The 17193-nt window shown below is 42.0% G+C and overlaps 1 protein-coding gene and 1 long non-coding RNA gene across 2 annotated transcripts; both read right to left on the bottom strand.

Annotated features, from left to right (window-relative positions):
* Nucleotides 1–1738: 1738 nt before the first annotated feature.
* On the bottom strand, nt 1739–7253 carry LOC119492253. Its single transcript, XR_005207747.1, has 2 exons — nt 6876–7253; nt 1739–3705 (listed from the first exon to the last, which is right to left on the bottom strand). It is a non-coding gene; the product is annotated as an uncharacterized LOC119492253 (long non-coding RNA).
* Nucleotides 7254–10656: 3403 nt separating this feature from the next.
* On the bottom strand, nt 10657–14004 carry ela3l (elastase 3 like). Its single transcript, XM_037776889.1, has 8 exons — nt 13886–14004; nt 13568–13656; nt 13259–13356; nt 12774–12902; nt 12234–12370; nt 11840–11985; nt 10812–10964; nt 10657–10699 (listed from the first exon to the last, which is right to left on the bottom strand). Exons 1-8 carry the CDS (start codon nt 13923–13925, stop codon nt 10682–10684), a joined length of 810 nt encoding a protein of 269 aa, XP_037632817.1. The 5' UTR covers nt 13926–14004; the 3' UTR covers nt 10657–10681.
* Between the last annotated feature and the right edge of the window lie 3189 nt (nt 14005–17193).

Here is a 17193-nt window from a genome sequence, read left to right as displayed (position 1 = left end):
GCTTATTCAATTGTTTTCTTTCACTGGTATCATACAGGATCGACTGATTTCTTGAATGGAAAATCTGATTTGAAAAACAGGGGAGGTCAGTGCAGCGGTTCAACAACAGTGTGAGTCAGAACACGCTGACCTTCACATCCAGCTCACTGTGGAGCAGATCACTGGATCTGCGCTGGGCAGCCTGCGTGGCTCTGGCACCGGTCTGGTTAGATGGGAATTGAGAAACAAATATGAGGAAGACAGCCAAAGAGCGAGAGACAGGAACTGGCAGGCAGATGAATCGAAGGGAAGCAGATAAACAGTAGACAGATGTAGAGCCGCCTTTCTGATGATCAGTTTCAAATCAAGAGCCCACCAAAGGCCCCGACCATCTGCCTCATACATGCTGGAAAACCACATTGCTTTTACACATGCATGCATACATGTACTCAAACAAATAAATAACATTACACTATTCATTATTACATCTCATCTGTGATCTTGTTAGTAGTTCTCATCTATGGGACCCAAAATAAATTGACTCAGAGAAAATTAGGGATCGACCAACACCGATACCGGATCGGATATTGGGCCGATATTGACTTATATTGCTGGGTCGGGTATCGGTGACAATGGGGCTGATCTATTAAATGCAATTCTATATTTATATACTTTATATATTATATACTGGAATTTTAATTCCTGTTTAAGTTTGACCAATTTGTTGTTGCATTAAAAGGTTTACACTTGAATTATAATTCCTGTTAACTTTGAAGAATTTTTACCAAGTTGCTGGTATGCGATTTATTATTTAAGCAAAGTTTAAGTCAAGCCTGATGTTTCCTTGCAGATTAAAGAATGATCCCAGTCACTTCCACACAGTGAGGCATACAGTTTATTAATTAAATACTGGTATCAGATCGGTACTTGGTATCGGCTGATTCCCAAAGCTCAGGTACCGCTATCGGTATCAGGACAGAAAAAGTCGAATCGGTGCATCCCTGTATTACAAATACTCCATTGCAAGAAAAAAAAATTCTGCATTCAAAATGTTATTTTAGTAATAGTATGTATTTACTATCAGCTAAATATATATAATACATAATGAATGCTTTTTCTTAAAGTATCAAAAGTGAAAGTATGCATTATGCATGCAGAATGCACCCCCTCGTCTTCTTCTTAGATTAATATTATTATTATGAGAAATGATTACTGATGCATTTTTTATGTCTCTTATTTGTTTTATATTCTGTTGGGTATCTAGCAGAGTGTATTGCAATTTATGAGATGATCTCATGTTTAATAACTAAAAGTCAAATAAATTCCTCTGAAATGTAATGGAGTTGAAGTACAAAGTATAGCAAATTGTACTCAGGTACAAGTAGCTAAGAATTGTGCTTACTGTAACTGCAGTACTTGAGGTACAAAGTAACGTTACACTGCTGAAACAATGAGAGAAACAATGACTGAAATCATTAAACTCTGTATAATCAAGATGCTGGTTGTCACTCAAAGAAAGTAAAAGCAGCAGTTAACACTCAGATGTTCTCTTCCTGTGTTATAATAATTTTGGGTAGTGGCTATCAGATAAGTATTATATGGTTGTAGTTCACTAACAACAGGGTGTGGGTCACTGTTGATTTCAATATGTTCCACATTGATTACTTCAATGCAGGAAGTCAGTTGCTATTTATATTCAAGCTCTCATGTTTAAAGAATTTGCAGGGCCATTAATGCTGCAGTAATACACACAAAAATATATGTTATAAACAACAGTAAATCATTTTATTGTGTCAGTCAAAAATAAACTGTCATCAGTACCACAAGTCATATAGAGCACAATAGCTATTACCACAGTGAAACAATAGCTATTCTGTAAAGTAAGTGTAGGGCTGCAACAAATGATTATTTTCAACACCAGTTCTTCGGTTGATTAGTCTTTGATTGATCATTTAATCCATAAAGATAAAAAATATATTGAGAAATGACCACTGCAAGTTGCCAAAGTCCCACGTGATGCCTTCAAAGTTCTATTTTGGGTCCGAGTTTAAAAAAACATGTTATTCAATTTCCATCAATATGAAGGGTAAAGCTCACACAAGAAGCTGCAACTTGATATTATTAAACAACGACTCATTTCAGCAAAAAGATTACTGTTCATCATTAAGTATAAGTTGCACAGAAACATAAATGAAGTAGAATAAAAAAGCTGCACATAAAGTCAAATCAGCATATTGTTATTATAGTATAAATTAACTCAGACCTGAGATTAGATAGCACATGTCTGTGAAGAGCCCTTTCGTTAATAAACATTGTATTGACTATACAAGACAAAAACAATATAGAGGTGTGAAGCACTTTTTCTTCCACTTATGACTGGCTTGTCACATTGCCTCTCTTCCACCCTTTATTGATATCACACAGTTAGAGTGTTAGCTGCAGCACATTCACTCCAATAAACACAGTATTCACTCGTTACTGGGAGACATTGTGCAAGTGTTCAGTCAGTTTGTCATTTCTGGTGAAGGCTGTGCATAAATATCTTACTTAGCTTTTAGAGGAGCTCACAAAAATGAAAGTGAGGCACTCTGGGACACGAGTAACACTTTTGCTGCTGCTTTTAATCCCATGGGAGTTGGATCGGTGGAAGCGTGTGTGTGTCAAATAGGGAGACTGTCAAACCGGAGCCTCGAGCTGCCTCTCGGTAAACAACACATCAAAGCATCCCCTCTCTCCGATTCTTCCCCTGCACTTTATCATCCCCACCAAAGATCTGTCCTTTATCTCCGTCTGTCTCCCTCTCCGCATTGTTGTGACTCTCGCACACTTTCTCCTCTCCTGACTCTTTCAGGCTTTTGGTTTTGGCAGCTCTGCCGTTGCCGTCATTAGTGCTGCAGCGGGTAAACACGGAGCCGCTTGTTTCCCTTTACCTCTAACAAGTTATTGTGACTCTCAACCAACACCGTCACCCTGAACTCTCCTGTTACAATCCATTGTGTCTTTGCACTTTCTCCTCCACATCCTCTCACCTGTGTCGCATGGAGGGATGAAAAAGGATGGAGTAGAGGAGGAGATCATGGTCTGCCTGTGTGGAGCAAAAGCAAACAGACTGACAGATGGACAGTCCCTGCGACGCACAGCAGAGATAAGAGGATTGGGCCCGCTTCTTGTTGTTGTTGTTGGCCTCGCTACAACTCTTAATGCAGTTAGCTCACTCTGAGCTCCGCTGATGGTGGAGAAATGTGAACATGTATGTTCATGTGAGGGAAAATAACTGCATGAGTAGTTGAAGAGGAGGAGAAATGTAGAAGATCACTCGAAGTTCAGCTAGTCTCCTAACACTCTGTAGTGACTCTCCTCGATGGACAGAGTTGAGTTAGATCTACATCTCAAGTCTGTATCCTCCATGCTTCAGGCTGCAGTCAGCAGGTATTTCTGCTCAGCCGTCTTCTTCTCATTCTTCTTCTTCTCTGGCACTTGTATGAAAACTGGCACTTTCTCCTGGTGCGAAGGCACCTTGCAGGCCTTGTAGAGGATGACGAAGAGGATGAGGATGAGGACGCCCACCGCAGAGTTGCAAACGATGGCAATGATGGCCCACACAGACAGGCCCGTCTTCAGATCGTGCTCCTCCATGGTGGACTGGAATGCAGCCTCCAGACTCATTGTGGTCACATCACACCTCAGGTCTGCAACTATCGGTCACTACAACTCCACAGATTCTCCCTGAAAAGAGAGAAAATCACATGAGTTTATTTTCCCAGCACATGCACACCCACACACACACACAGGTTGGCATACTTGGCCACAGTTATCCTGGCTGTCACATGTGCCTGCTGACTCCACTAGGTCAGCTCAGTAAAGATTACTTTCTCCCTGACGAAGTAGTCACCGAGCCAAGGTGGCTTAATCCCTGCAGACACTGCATATAGAACAACCTACATATGTGAGGGGTTTTATTCTCAAGATTTTTCTTTTCGAGAGGCAATAAGAGCGTTACAAGGGTCTCTAATAAAGCCACGCAACGGAGTGTTATTATCATATTATCTCAGTACTTGTAATGTACAAGAGAAGTGTCAGGCAGGTGCAGAGAAAAATTCATTTGTTAGGTGTAATAATCTGCGGATGATAGGGGAGTATTACAGGACAAGAAAGTGCCTTTCGGCTGCAGCGCTGCCGTGTTGAAACATCCTTTTTAAGTCTTGTTTCCTTTATACAGGCAGAGAGCGATGAAGTTATTAAACTGATAAAGAAGATGCCAGTAAGCACCTTTTTCTCGCTGAATTATTTTGAATGAGTTTCGGCAGTAATGTGTTTTCAGGAGGAACGTGTGGAAATATAGTTGCCAGTTTTGCGGCTGATATTAAATGGGCCACTGAGGTGTACTGGTGTGTGTGTGTTAGAGAGAGAGACTGACAGAGAGGGAGGAAAGTCAGTTCAAGCATGAGTTGGAGAGTGTGAATATTTTCCCTCTCAGAGTTTACCAGATAAAAACTGGAGCTCATCTCCTTGCTTCTATACCTCTCTCCCTTCCCTCTAATGCATTTCTAATGAGACCACATATTTCCTCCTCTCTCCAACTGAGGGGCAATGCTGCAACTATCCAAGTTTGCTGTTGAGAACTCATTTCAAAGTTATCCTTCCCTTTATAAAAGGCATTTTATGACCAAGCCAAATAAAGATGGCTGCAAGTCAGAGTAGGTGGCAGTGATGCATTTGATCTGTCGGTTTCTGTTGGTACCAGATGGGTCCCTCCCAGGATGCTGGTGGCGTCGCTGTGGGGAGTGAACCCTCATAATCTCTAACTGGGATTACTGTCAATAAAACTGCCCTCACTGCTGTGCAGAATGTTTCCAAAACATCCTGAGGAACTTTTTTCGCAGGTGACACTAAATGAAGCGTATCCAGTGTACAATTTCAATTAGAGCCAAAGCGAGGAATGTGAAGGCTATTAGATGACAGGGAGATGTGACAGGGAAGAGTCTGCATGTGTGTGTTAGAGAGAGAAATGAGTGTGAGCAATGTATTGGAACAGGGAGCTGTTTGCATGCTCATATTGATTTCAGACAAGCAGCCGTGCATATAACAAGAAAACACACAGCAGTCACCCCAGTTGTTCATTATCCACAATTATGGCACATTTTCATAACTCATACTACCCAATGTAGATGATTGTGGTCCATGTTTTAATAACTACAAGGATAATTTGTTCCCATTTGCAAGATAAATGAATTTCCTCTGAATACAAGATAGCTCTGTTTCCACACTGGAGGACAGTAAAGCCTAATATTACGCAAAAAGAAGATTGCTTTTCTTTGTGCACTTGGATTCTGACAAATTGGAAGAGGCCCAATTGCAGAAAACGTCAGTAAGTAGATTCAAATGTTCAAAGATCAGAACAGCACATAACTGGCCCATATATAAACACACATGAAGGTCACTTCCTGAGGCCACAATCAATTACACAGATAACTCTTTCTATTGCGTAATAGCCCTGATTTGCTCTGTGGCTGTAGCAGGAAATAGTTAAGCTTTAGGTTGACACTGGTGTCCTGCAACAGCATAACACAGGATGAGTGTTTGCTTGTGCTTGCGCGCGTGTGTTTGTGAATGCTGCCATTGACCGACATAAAGGCCCTTTTATGTACAAGTGCAAACAATCTAATGTAAATGCATGCAAATATAGCCTACATACTGCTTGATACTGGGGCAGCCAAATGGGCACTGCACACAACCACCCGCATAGACGTGTGCTTGCAGTGACCACATGGAAAACAGGTGAATACTTGTGCATAATGCATCACTTTGCAGCGGGCTACCAGTATGAGTGACCTCCGTCTCATGTGACCGCGCTGCCTCCCTTCCTCCCCAGCTCATTTGAAAACACCAGCTGCATGGCCAACAACTTCACTATGAAGTTACAGGAATCAACAGTGCTGAGTGCTGACTGTGACACTATTTATAACATAAATGAGTAGGCCTATAGCCAAATAGTTGTAGATTGGTCTACCATGGGCATAAACAGACATATGATCATTGGTTGAGCTTATAGAGGACAAACTATAGAGGCCTATTACTGTTTTGAATGTGGATGTGTTACAAAAGTATTACATATTGCATACAATTCTGAAATACTCAGTGGTGGAAAGTAACTAAGATTTACTCAAGTACCGTACTTAAGTACAATTCTGAGGTACTTATAGCCTACTTTACTTGAGTATTTCCGTTTTCTGCTACTTTATAAGTCTACTCCCCTACATCAGAGGCAAATATTGTACTTTTTGCTCCACTACATTTATTTGACAACTTAAGTCACTTTGCATATTCAGTTCATTAAAAATAAAAAAAATAAAAAATTATGATGTATTACTATGGATAAAGACTTTATTGATCCCTTGGTGAAATTCACAAGCTATATGTCTGTATATATAGTGAAAAAGTAGCCTCACATTTATACCAGCTGCTACATTAAAGTGATGAACACATTAATGCATCAATAATCCAGTAATATAATATATATCATTCTGAAATGGACCATTCTGCATATGAGTACTTTTACTTTAAGTTGAGTCTGAAACTAACACTGTTCTACTTTTACTTAAGCGACTTCCTGAAGGCAGAACTTTCACTTGTAACTGAGTATTTCGACACTGTGGTAATGCTACTTTTACTTAAAGTAAAAGACACTTCTTCCATCAATGGAAATACTTTCAAGCACTTTTACATTTTCTTAATAATAATGAAGGCAATTGATGTAATACTGTATTATAAATCTGTAACAGAAAACATGTCATTTAAAAAAAATAGCCTATTTTGTGTGGACTTTAGATATGATTTATATTTCAATATTTTGCTTTCTGTTTGCAGCCCACTATAAGCACATAAACAGTTCATACCTAATCCTTCCCTCTGGTGTCCCTCTGGTGTCCCTCTGGTGTCCCTCTGGTGTCCCTCTGGTGTCCCTCTGGTGTCCCTCTGGTGTCCATGCGTTTCTACTTTTGTGTCCTCTCCTCCGCGCGCGCCTCAGCTGTAAAACGCGCTCATATAAAAATGTTCAAAACCGATCTTCACCACTTTGTTTGTGAGGCGGCAACTTTTTGCCTCGAAGTAGGTCACCGAGCTCCGAGCTGAGCAACACCGGACTGTTAATGAAGTGGAGCTGGCGGAGTCCAGGCCGGTTCCCAGTGACTGCTGACAGGCGCAGGGCGACAGAGCGGAGATGCTGCTGTCGGTGTGGCTACTCATCATCCACCAAGTCCCTCCTCCTCCTCCTCCTCCTCCTCCTCCCAGCCCTCCCTCTCTGACTCTGTTACTACTGAGCTATTTATACAGAGACGCTCTTGGAACATCCCATCAAGGGCTTTTCCTCTCACACCTCCCTCGGTCAACACCTGTGCGCAAAAGGGTATTACAACAACCCAAACGTTCAGTAAGAGTACAGTAAAAGAGATGTAACATCAGGCACCGAGCAAAGCATCATTTAACTTGGAAAAACAAAGAAGAAGAAGAAAATAAAAGCAAGGTATACACAGATGCAGGGTGCACTAATACAGGGGTTGTCTAACTTTTTGGAGCCAGGGACCCCTTACAGGAGAGAAAATTGTCCAAGGAGCCCTTTTTAAAGGGACTGTTTATAAGAATCAGAAATGCTTGTTAACAGCGACACCTGTGGCTGTTAAGTCAATGAAAGTCCGCGTCGGGCTCGCGCTTGCTCGCTCTAAATAGACATGAACGAGCATCGCTCAAAACAGTGAGGCGCACACGTCAGCTAAAACCACAATATCACTCTATGTTGGCTTTTCCGCAGCTGGATGAAGACACCGGCACCCGGTCAGAGACGATAACGTTTCTTGCTGCGGAGCCCCGTCACTTCACAAGACACGGAAAACCTCTGTTGGTCTGGAGGAGCTGCAGCAGTTATTTCTGCACAAACGTCCACTGTACATTCACTAGATATTCTCAGAGCTAAACTAACTCTCCTGCAGTGTGTAGTGTGCGCGCATGCACGTGTAGAGGTGGAGCGAGACAGCGAGAACGTGCACGGTGTGTGAGTGAAGGCAAGCAGGCAGAGGAGCAGAGACTCGGGCCACACACGAGCGAGCATATGCGAGCGCGCATGGGAAACTAACTCGGTAGATTTATATGTGTAAAAAGTTACAAACAGTCCCTTTAATCGTAACACAGATGCCTACTAACATTTGTACTCTTACTGTACATGTAATTGGACCTTATTGTATTCTAAAACTTTCAACCTAAATAATTCAGTGTGATAAACAGAAACACATTTCAATATGAATCATGATGAGATAATCCTTTATTAGTCTCACAGCTGGGACATTTGCAATGTTATTGAATGTTAATACCAGTTATATACCTGTAAACATTGGGTCATTTTTTTCAAATTGCATTTGGACTCAACTTGACAGCATTTCTAGCCTACAGTTCAAGTAATTAATCTTAAGATCTTTCAGAAAATTAACAGCATAGCAAGACTGGCATACATGTAGTCCTAATAAATCCACATATTGAAACTCTCCAGTCTAAAGCTGACTTTCACGAGCTTCAACCTAAAAATGATGAACTTACTGCTGTGTGTCACAATCATATCATAGTTTCTATTGGTCCAAACCTAATATAGGTGGGAGTAATGGACACAATATGCTTGTTTTATTGGCGCAAATGGTCCCTATCTGTAGACATAATTTATAGCTAATTATTTCGTGGACCCCTGACAGAGTGCCACGGACCCCTGAGGGGTCCCCGGACCCCACTTTGAGAATCACTGCACAAACATATCCTAACAATAATGTGATTCTTCTTGTGTAGAAGGACCCATTTTAAAACTACACAGCATCAAGAGTAATTTGGCCTTCATGCATTCAGAGCTGCAGTGAATTACAAACACCTTCTCCCCTGCTTAGTACACTTGAAACAAGTTGCATGAACCTGAATGGCAGCTGCACAAACTTAAAACTTGTTGCCCCCTCTTTTCCTCATTGGTATTCAGCACAACGGCAGGATGTCCCTGGGGGATTCTGCTCGGCTCTCTCTCTCTGTCTCCCTCTCTTTGTTTGTGTGTGTGTGTGTGTGATGGGGGGCACCGTGACCCACAAAGCAGAGACAAAGCATTCTTTTGAGGCCTCATTTTCACCCTCAGTCCCGGCTTCAGAAAAAACTTTTGCAGGGGAACACATTCAGAGATCAGCAGTTTGGTAGTGCACATATTAGCAATACTTCAAAAAGTACAGTGTTTGAATTAAATATGAATGTAGTGACTGGCAATATAATAACTGCCAGATGATAGTAGCTTGATATATATATAATTAAATTAAGTTAATTAAAACCAGGATGGGATGATGTCATGACATAGTCAAGCACATTAAAAGTTTTAATTACATTTTAGCCTCGTTATTTTATTATTAAATCTGGATGAATTACTGCTCTCAGTGTTAAATCATTCTATACTCATGCAGCGTTACGTCATCGGTACTGTGCACTGTAACAAAACAAAGTGCTTGGGCTTATTTTCATGATGCACTTCAAATGTAGACGAGCAATATCCGTGGCTACCTTCATTTTCCATTTGAATCAGACTGAATTAGTCAGGGAGCAGCACTTGTGCTGCAGCCTTCATAAGAGCTTAGATGGGATAGTTATCAGTGATCACAGGCTGATACTCCAGAGGAAGCTGCTTCAGAAGAGTGATTCATCATATCAGAGAAATGCACTCAAATATAGCCTGAGAGAATCGCGGACACAGTGAAACTCCCTGTGTCTCCCTCTGTCTGCTCTTGACACACACACACACACACACACACACACACACACACACGCACACACACACAGTGATGATTACTTGCAAGACGTGTCACGTCTGATCACTGCCTCCCATGTCAACGAAGACGCTCGAACACCTCCATTACCCTGTCAAAACTTATCAGGGTGTGTGTCTGCTGCGTGAGAATCTTGCAAATGTGACAGAGAGAAAAAGAGAGTGAGATTTAAAAAAAAAAGAAAGAAAGAAGCGAGAGGCAATTTAATTTCTTTCTTAATTCCCCCCCTACTCTCTCATGTTCATCTCATCACAGCGAGGGAAAAAAAATGACAGAAGTGTTAATCTCAACTAGCCTTTTTCATTTTCACAGCACTATTATCATGAGGAAAGATAGGTTCCCCTAATATTATGGTTTTCATAAAGCCCTCCTGTTGAGAGGGCACAGGGACAAACCAGGTCAGATTCAAGCTGGGATATTAGATTCATATTTCATAGGAAGGGTCTATTTCATAACAGTGCACACCATTCACTCTAATAATCCAGTATGCAACTTGGTGCTATTTGATGGACATTTGTGTCTGAATCACCTGCTTGTTTTATGCCAGCTATTTGCAGCGTCTGTATACTGGTGCTGCTTTTGCAGGCAGAAACATTGGTCATTCTGCACAGTATCCATGGCTTGGAAAGCTGTCAGAACCAATTTCCTATCATGAGCATATGAGGACACCTGCTGGATGTTTGTTGACATTGTTTCCATTCATGGCCAGCCTCACAGCAAGGTGCATTATCGGTTAATGTGGCTTAATAAGGTTTGTGATTCATTCACTATTCATCTGGATGTGAGTTTATCACATGTGAGTCTGCTAAAGCTGGTGGGAATCCAAACACACACACGAGACAAATGCAGTTTGCTGGCTCTTTTTTTATTTAGTTGGTCATCATAACCTGAAAACACAAATATTCAGTCATTAGCAGAAAATTGGAACAGGGAAGCAGCATTTCCTGTGAGCCAACTGGCTTCTTCACAACAGAATTCAAATCTGTGTCTCTCCCTTACCTGGTCGATCCAGTCGTTGAAAGCAGAAACCCTGGTGAAGACAGTGGGTTTCTTCACATAGTTGCAGCCAAGGCCAGAGACAAAGCTGGCAATGCCATGGACCTCCCAGGATCCCTCGGTGTTCTTACAGTTCAGAGGGCCACCGGAGTCGCCCTGGACACAGAAAGAGAGAGAGAGAGAGAGGAGGGCTTATGTTTTATTCATTTAGTGGAGCTGCTGGGAGACTGGCAAGGCACAACTACAGTTTGAGAATCACAATCAGAATCATTGTTTCACCCAGTATAATGGGGACACAGGAAACATTTGTCACGTTGTTTGGCAGCTAGAAAACACATGAGTGTAATGACAAAAAATAAGCTTCCCCACTGATTTGTGGACATTTTTATTTGAATCAATCATTTAAACTCAAATTTGCTTCACTGACATAATTAAAGCATAGAATTGGAGCAAATATGATTAAAAAAGTTATCTTTATAAAACGGTCACTATATCCTGACAGTAGTGCATGAGACAGGTAATATGAAAAGAAATCATGTGCCTCTGTGTCCTCTGGTGCACTTAATGGCATCTGCAAGATTTCACAGACTGGAGGAAAACAAGCAGTAAGAGCTGATCTGAGGTCTGCTGTCCATCTGCTGTCTATGAGAGCCTGATCAAATATGAATCAATATTCTGTTACTGTAATGACTATTTCTCTCCTCAAATGTTTTCAGAAACATCTTGTAGTGTACTGTTTAGCTGGAAAATTAGAAAGTTGAATGAACAGGCAATAGGAACGCTCTCTCTCTGAAATGACCTGTGATTGGCCAAAGTCTCCTGTCACTGGCTAGATTTTTTAAAGCCTGAAAACACAACCATGAGGACGTGCAGAAGTCTAGTTTTCTCTCAGAACACTTGAATGACCATATGTGCAATTGTATTACACATATATAAGTGCAGCGTTACCAAATCAGGTTCAACAAGCTTTACGATGTATGTTGTTTAGAAAAAAAAAAAAGAAATAGATGAAAACAAGAACACAAACTTACATTGCATCCAGCCACGATGCCATCCCCACCGGCACACACCATGGTGGTCCTGACAGCAATACCCCACCAGTCAGACTTGGAGCAGGTGGCGTGGTCAGCCACAGGCATCAAAGCCTGCTGCAGCTTATCAGCTATGGGGCCTCCGGCTAAAACACACAGGCAGAGACTATTACTGTCCCACCATCCACATACACTACAGTACTAGCCATCTCTCAAATCTGCTTTACAGCATTTCCCCAAGCGCCAAATTCACAGTCCGAATCAAATTTTCAATTTAAGAGTAATCCTTCCCCCCTAAAAAAGTTAAAGCTAAAATCTCATGCTTGTGATTTTCATTCCAACTTTGGAGGTTTCCACGGGTAACCCCGATCACGCACACTAAACGGTGACTTACTGTACACCCTGCCCCATCCGGTGATGTAGCAGGGGTAGAGGTTGGGCAGCACGGTGCCAGCAGCGGGGATACATGCCAGCTGCACCTGGTCGCTCAAAGTCACAGACTCTGACAGCTTGATCAGGGCAATATCGTTTCTGCAGGAAAGACAAAAAGAGAGAGAGGATGTGACTGAGGGAGGTGATCTACTGACAGGCAGTTTACAATCTCCCCCCAGAGCCAGAAAGAAGGAGATTTATCTTATCAATACATAGAAATAAATCAACTCAATGGCCAATCTTATTTCTCTAATTTCCCACTGTGGAAAAAGTCCAACTGCATACTGGAGTACATGGTTAAAGAGGTCCATTCTTATTCAGATTGTCTTACACTTTTTATTGGCTGTGGAGAAATACGAGATGCATAAAGATGGAGAACTTGTGTCAAAGGTATGTGCTGGACCGAAGTGAATAAATGGAATTTGAGCCTCGGCCCACTTTGTCGCCTCGACTCAGAACAGATGAGATTATGATGTACTGGATGTCGCGGTGCTTGTCTTACCCGAGGGCCACAAAGATCTGGTTCCATTTCTCATGGACGATAATCTTCTCAGGCAGGATGGCCCTGGAGCCGGCCTCCTCCTCCACCAGGTTGTGTTTGCCCACGAACACCCTGTAGGAGAGCTTGGTGCTTGGGGGGAGAGAGAACAGACGGTTGATGCCCATCATGCTAACCCAGACACAAGATTTACTGCACAGTTGAATGATGTGATGAGCTCAAATTGATGATTAGTTGTGATGGCAAGATGATGGAGAGGATTTGAACCGGGCAGCGGCCCAGATGACCTTGAGTGTACTTTTTTTTGTGTGACGTGAGTTTTTTGAGAGACTTGCTTGATCCTAATTTCTATTAAGGTTAAGTAGATCTTAGGGTGTAGAATTAGGCAAGTGGTGCAGAATAAGCAGAGTGCATTTAACAGAGGATCTGTCTGACTTGAAGTGGTGGGCATTGGTGTTTTAGTATTTGTGTTCCTCGGCTGCTCGTACTTGATGCAGTGAGCAGCAGTCATGACCCAGTTGGCAGCAATCAGAGATCCACCACAAGTGTGCCTCCACACACCGTCCCTCTCATACTGCAGAGAGATCTGGAGACGGAAAAAAAGGACAAAATAAAGGAAGAGGCAGGTTGCTGATGGATAGATGGATGGTGTAGTTTGCTGATTTAATTCAAAAGCAACCATTTAATAACAGTATTTTCAATAGCCACTGGGTCTGGAGAGTAATAAACAGATGCCGGACCCATAAGGTTTGCCAGTAAATATAAAAACATTGACAGATGTGCATGTATTAGCATACCTGCCAGGGCCAGCTGTGGGGCTTGGCATCTACTCCGTTGACCACACGGGAAGTCAGGGGCTCAATGGGTGGGGTGCCGCACCCAAGGGCTGGACGAGGAAGAGACGTACATGAGTGTAATGGACATGAGAGAGTGTTCATGAGGCAGGAGCACAATGAAATTTTGATTCTTGCATCAAGCACAAACTGCATAATTTTTCTTTTCAATAAAGAACTGCACAGCGCTAGCTCCCTGTGTGGTAATATGCACGCTTACACACACTTGCAAACTCACAGAAACAATTACACACAGAATTAGGGAATGCCAGATGTTCTTACCGCTAGCAATGAGCACTGAGGCCAGCACAATGGGGATCATGTTGATTGATGCTTCTGCTGAGCCTCAGCGGGACACACAACTCTCTTTTAAACTTTCCACCACAGGCAAGCCCCGCGCTGTATGTGGCAACACACACTCCCATTGGTCTGTCATGGCCTCCAGGGATGAAGGTGGACCAATGGCAATGAGGGTCAGCGCGTCTGGGTGGCTGTCGAAACACACAGGTGTGCTTTCTGGAACATTTCACATGACCTTCAATGTAGAGCTACAGTGCATGCTCTGTTGCTATGCGTAGGATATGTGTATTCATGAGGGTTCACATGTATACATGCATAGTATGTGTATGTCTGTAAATGCTGAAGACACATACCACATAACCTTCACACATCCTATTATGTTCTTTAACTCACCTTCAAGCCTGTCCACAACAAAGTCTCTTCCCTGAAACCTGGAATTAAACGCTTGCATAACAGCATGGGAAGCCAACATCTGGATTACCGGCACTGGCCTGTTTTCTCCGAAATGTAAAACAAAAGTCAAACTATGAGGCATTACTATGACAAATAACCAGGGACAATAAGAAACAGATGGTGTCACTGATGCAGAAAATATCGACAGCTACACCACACTCTCTTGACATCTTACAACGTACACAGTTCTGCAGTGCATTCTGCAGTGCTGAGACATATTGTGTGACCATATGTATGATCAAACATGTCACTCAGACACATTATGGCATTATTCTATGCAGTAAATTTGCTCTTGTAAAGTAAAAATGTGCAGTTTAAAACACTGAACCAGTGTATCCTGAGGTAGTTATGCTGAATTGAATAAGTTATGAGCCTTGGAGGACACAGACACAGTTCCTGAGGTATGAAAGTGTGCAGGCCTGAAGTGACTCAGCATGCAGACGTTGTAAATCTGTCAAAGGCTGCTTGGGTGATATGACTCGTCACAATAAAGGTTAGGTGTTACGGTGCAGTAAACAGGTGGAGTGAGAAGAAAAGGTGGTGGGGAATACACAAAATGCTCGTCTGTAATGATCTTCAAGGTGTTTCTGATGATAGAAGCTGACGTCAGCTTAGACAGAATCAGGTCGTTTGGGCCAAACATTGTTTAGGCAGTTACAGGAGCTTCATCTCTGGTCTGTGACCCCTTTAAACAAAGAACTGCATTGTAATACAAAGCATTTCCAAAGTGGAAAAAAAAACATCAGACTACTTCAGACAGTACACTGGACGTCTTGAATGATTCATTTAGTTTCCCAGTTCACCACTAGATGGGACAATTTATCTGTTTAGACACCAACCCAAGTTGAATTCTTTTACAAAAGCTGAAAAATTAAATCCATTTGCTGCGAGACGACATCCAAGCTTTGTAAGCTGAGTCATTTAGAAAATCAGGCCTCAATCTAACTGGGTTTTTAACATCCGTAAAGGAGGTCAGACAGAACTTTGACGTTGAAAATTCTACAAAGAGACTCTCGTACACCACGGGGAGAATACCTTACAACTTGACAGCTGAATCTACAAAACAGTGCTGTTTTTTAAAGTTTTGTTTCAAAGTTTGGTTCGAGCTACCCATCTCTAGTTTACAGACTGGAGAAAATACTTGATAGGGAGCAAAAAACACTTGAAAGGCAACAACAGCAACAAAACAAGCTCAGACATACTCGACTGCTATGTGTGTGTATTTGTGTCTAAAACGTACTTGTGTGTGTGTGTGAAAGCATCCCGCGTGTGTGAGCTTCTCCACAGCTACGATACGCAATTAATTGAAAGCTAATTAAAATTAGTCTTCAAATCTGTGAGCGTATTACAGGCCGGTGTCCAGAGGAGAGGCCTTCCTCTCCCATTTTCTGATTAAACTTCTTGTGTTCATTAATTTGTTAGTGGCCAGATGACACAAGATAATGAACTGAGGTGCGTGCTGTATTGATATAACTACATTAAACAGAGAAAAAACGACCAGGTGAATGATCTCAGTTAAAGCAGCAGTAGGTAGAATGGAGAAAATATGATGAAAAAAAGTTATTTTTATAAAACGGCCACTATATCCTGACAGTAGTGCATGAGACAGGTAATCTGAAAAAAATAATGTGTCTCTGTGTCCTCTGGTGCTCCTAATGGCATCTGCAAGATTTCACAGACCGGAGGAAAACAACCAATCAGAACCGAGCTGGAGTCTGCCATCTAAACAGCTTAACAATACACTACAAGATGTTTCTGAAAACATTTGAGGAGAGAAATAGGCATTAACGTAACATAATATTGATTCACATTTGATCAGCGCTGCCTAGTTTGACAGTTTGATTGGAGTTTGCGAGTGATTGACAGCTGCCTCTGTTGAATGAACAGCCAATAGGAACGCTCTCTCTCTGAAATGACTTGTGATTTGCCAAAGTCTCCCGTCACAGGCTGGATTTTTTAAAGCCTGAAAACACAGCCAAGAGGAGGTGCAGAAGTGTAGTTATCTCTCAGAGCACTTGAATTACAATATGCTGAAACATTATTATGGAATTTTTGCCCAGTGATGCCAAAAACATTCTGCCTACTGAAGCCTCAATACGGTTTTTACAGCAAAACAACCTGACCTGAAACATCACCGACCCTTTATATGGAGTTCAAAACCTGTGATTTCCAAAACCTGCTCCTTACAACTGAAATATGTTTATGTGCAGTGAGAAGCAGCCTGTCATGTTCTGAGATGAGGCTTACTAGTTTCATGGCTGAGCAAAGCAGAACTGAAAGCTCCCCGGGGGGTTTGTAGCAGGTACACTTCAGCCGGTTTTCCCTATCAGAACAGCAACTGAACTCTGAATGACACCTGTAAGCTTTATGGTTGTTTTATATCACTTTGGGGTAGTAAACATTGTACTTGGCCGTTGCCACTCCCCACGTTGGAGCAAAGACAAAAAAGATTTTTTGATAATGTATAAATATTATTGAGGCATGTTGCTACTATTGGTTTCAGTCAGCTGTGCGTTTTTTAACTACTGTAATTTCCCCTACCATACCTCCTATTATCCAACAATAAAACCATTGGTATTTGTGCCTGTGCACAGTGTGTATGATCTCGTTGGCAATAGTCTAATAGTTTAGCCCATTCTGAGCCCACTAACGTCCATATTGTTCAGCTTTTTGCCTTTAAAAAATACACAGCTGTATTTTCCTGTGGCAGCTTTATTTGCCACAGGCATGTGTTTTGAGCCGCTGGGCTGAAGTATAAATCCAAACATCGGCTGTCTGCTGCTGATTTGCTTTTATCATTATCCTTTCCACTGATGTTAACAGACGGCCGCCCCTGC

The sequence above is a fragment of the Sebastes umbrosus genome, chromosome 8, assembly GCF_015220745.1.
Source record: "Sebastes umbrosus isolate fSebUmb1 chromosome 8, fSebUmb1.pri, whole genome shotgun sequence".
Taxonomy (NCBI): domain Eukaryota; kingdom Metazoa; phylum Chordata; class Actinopteri; order Perciformes; family Sebastidae; genus Sebastes; species Sebastes umbrosus.
This window is presented reverse-complemented; position numbering and strand designations above follow the sequence as displayed.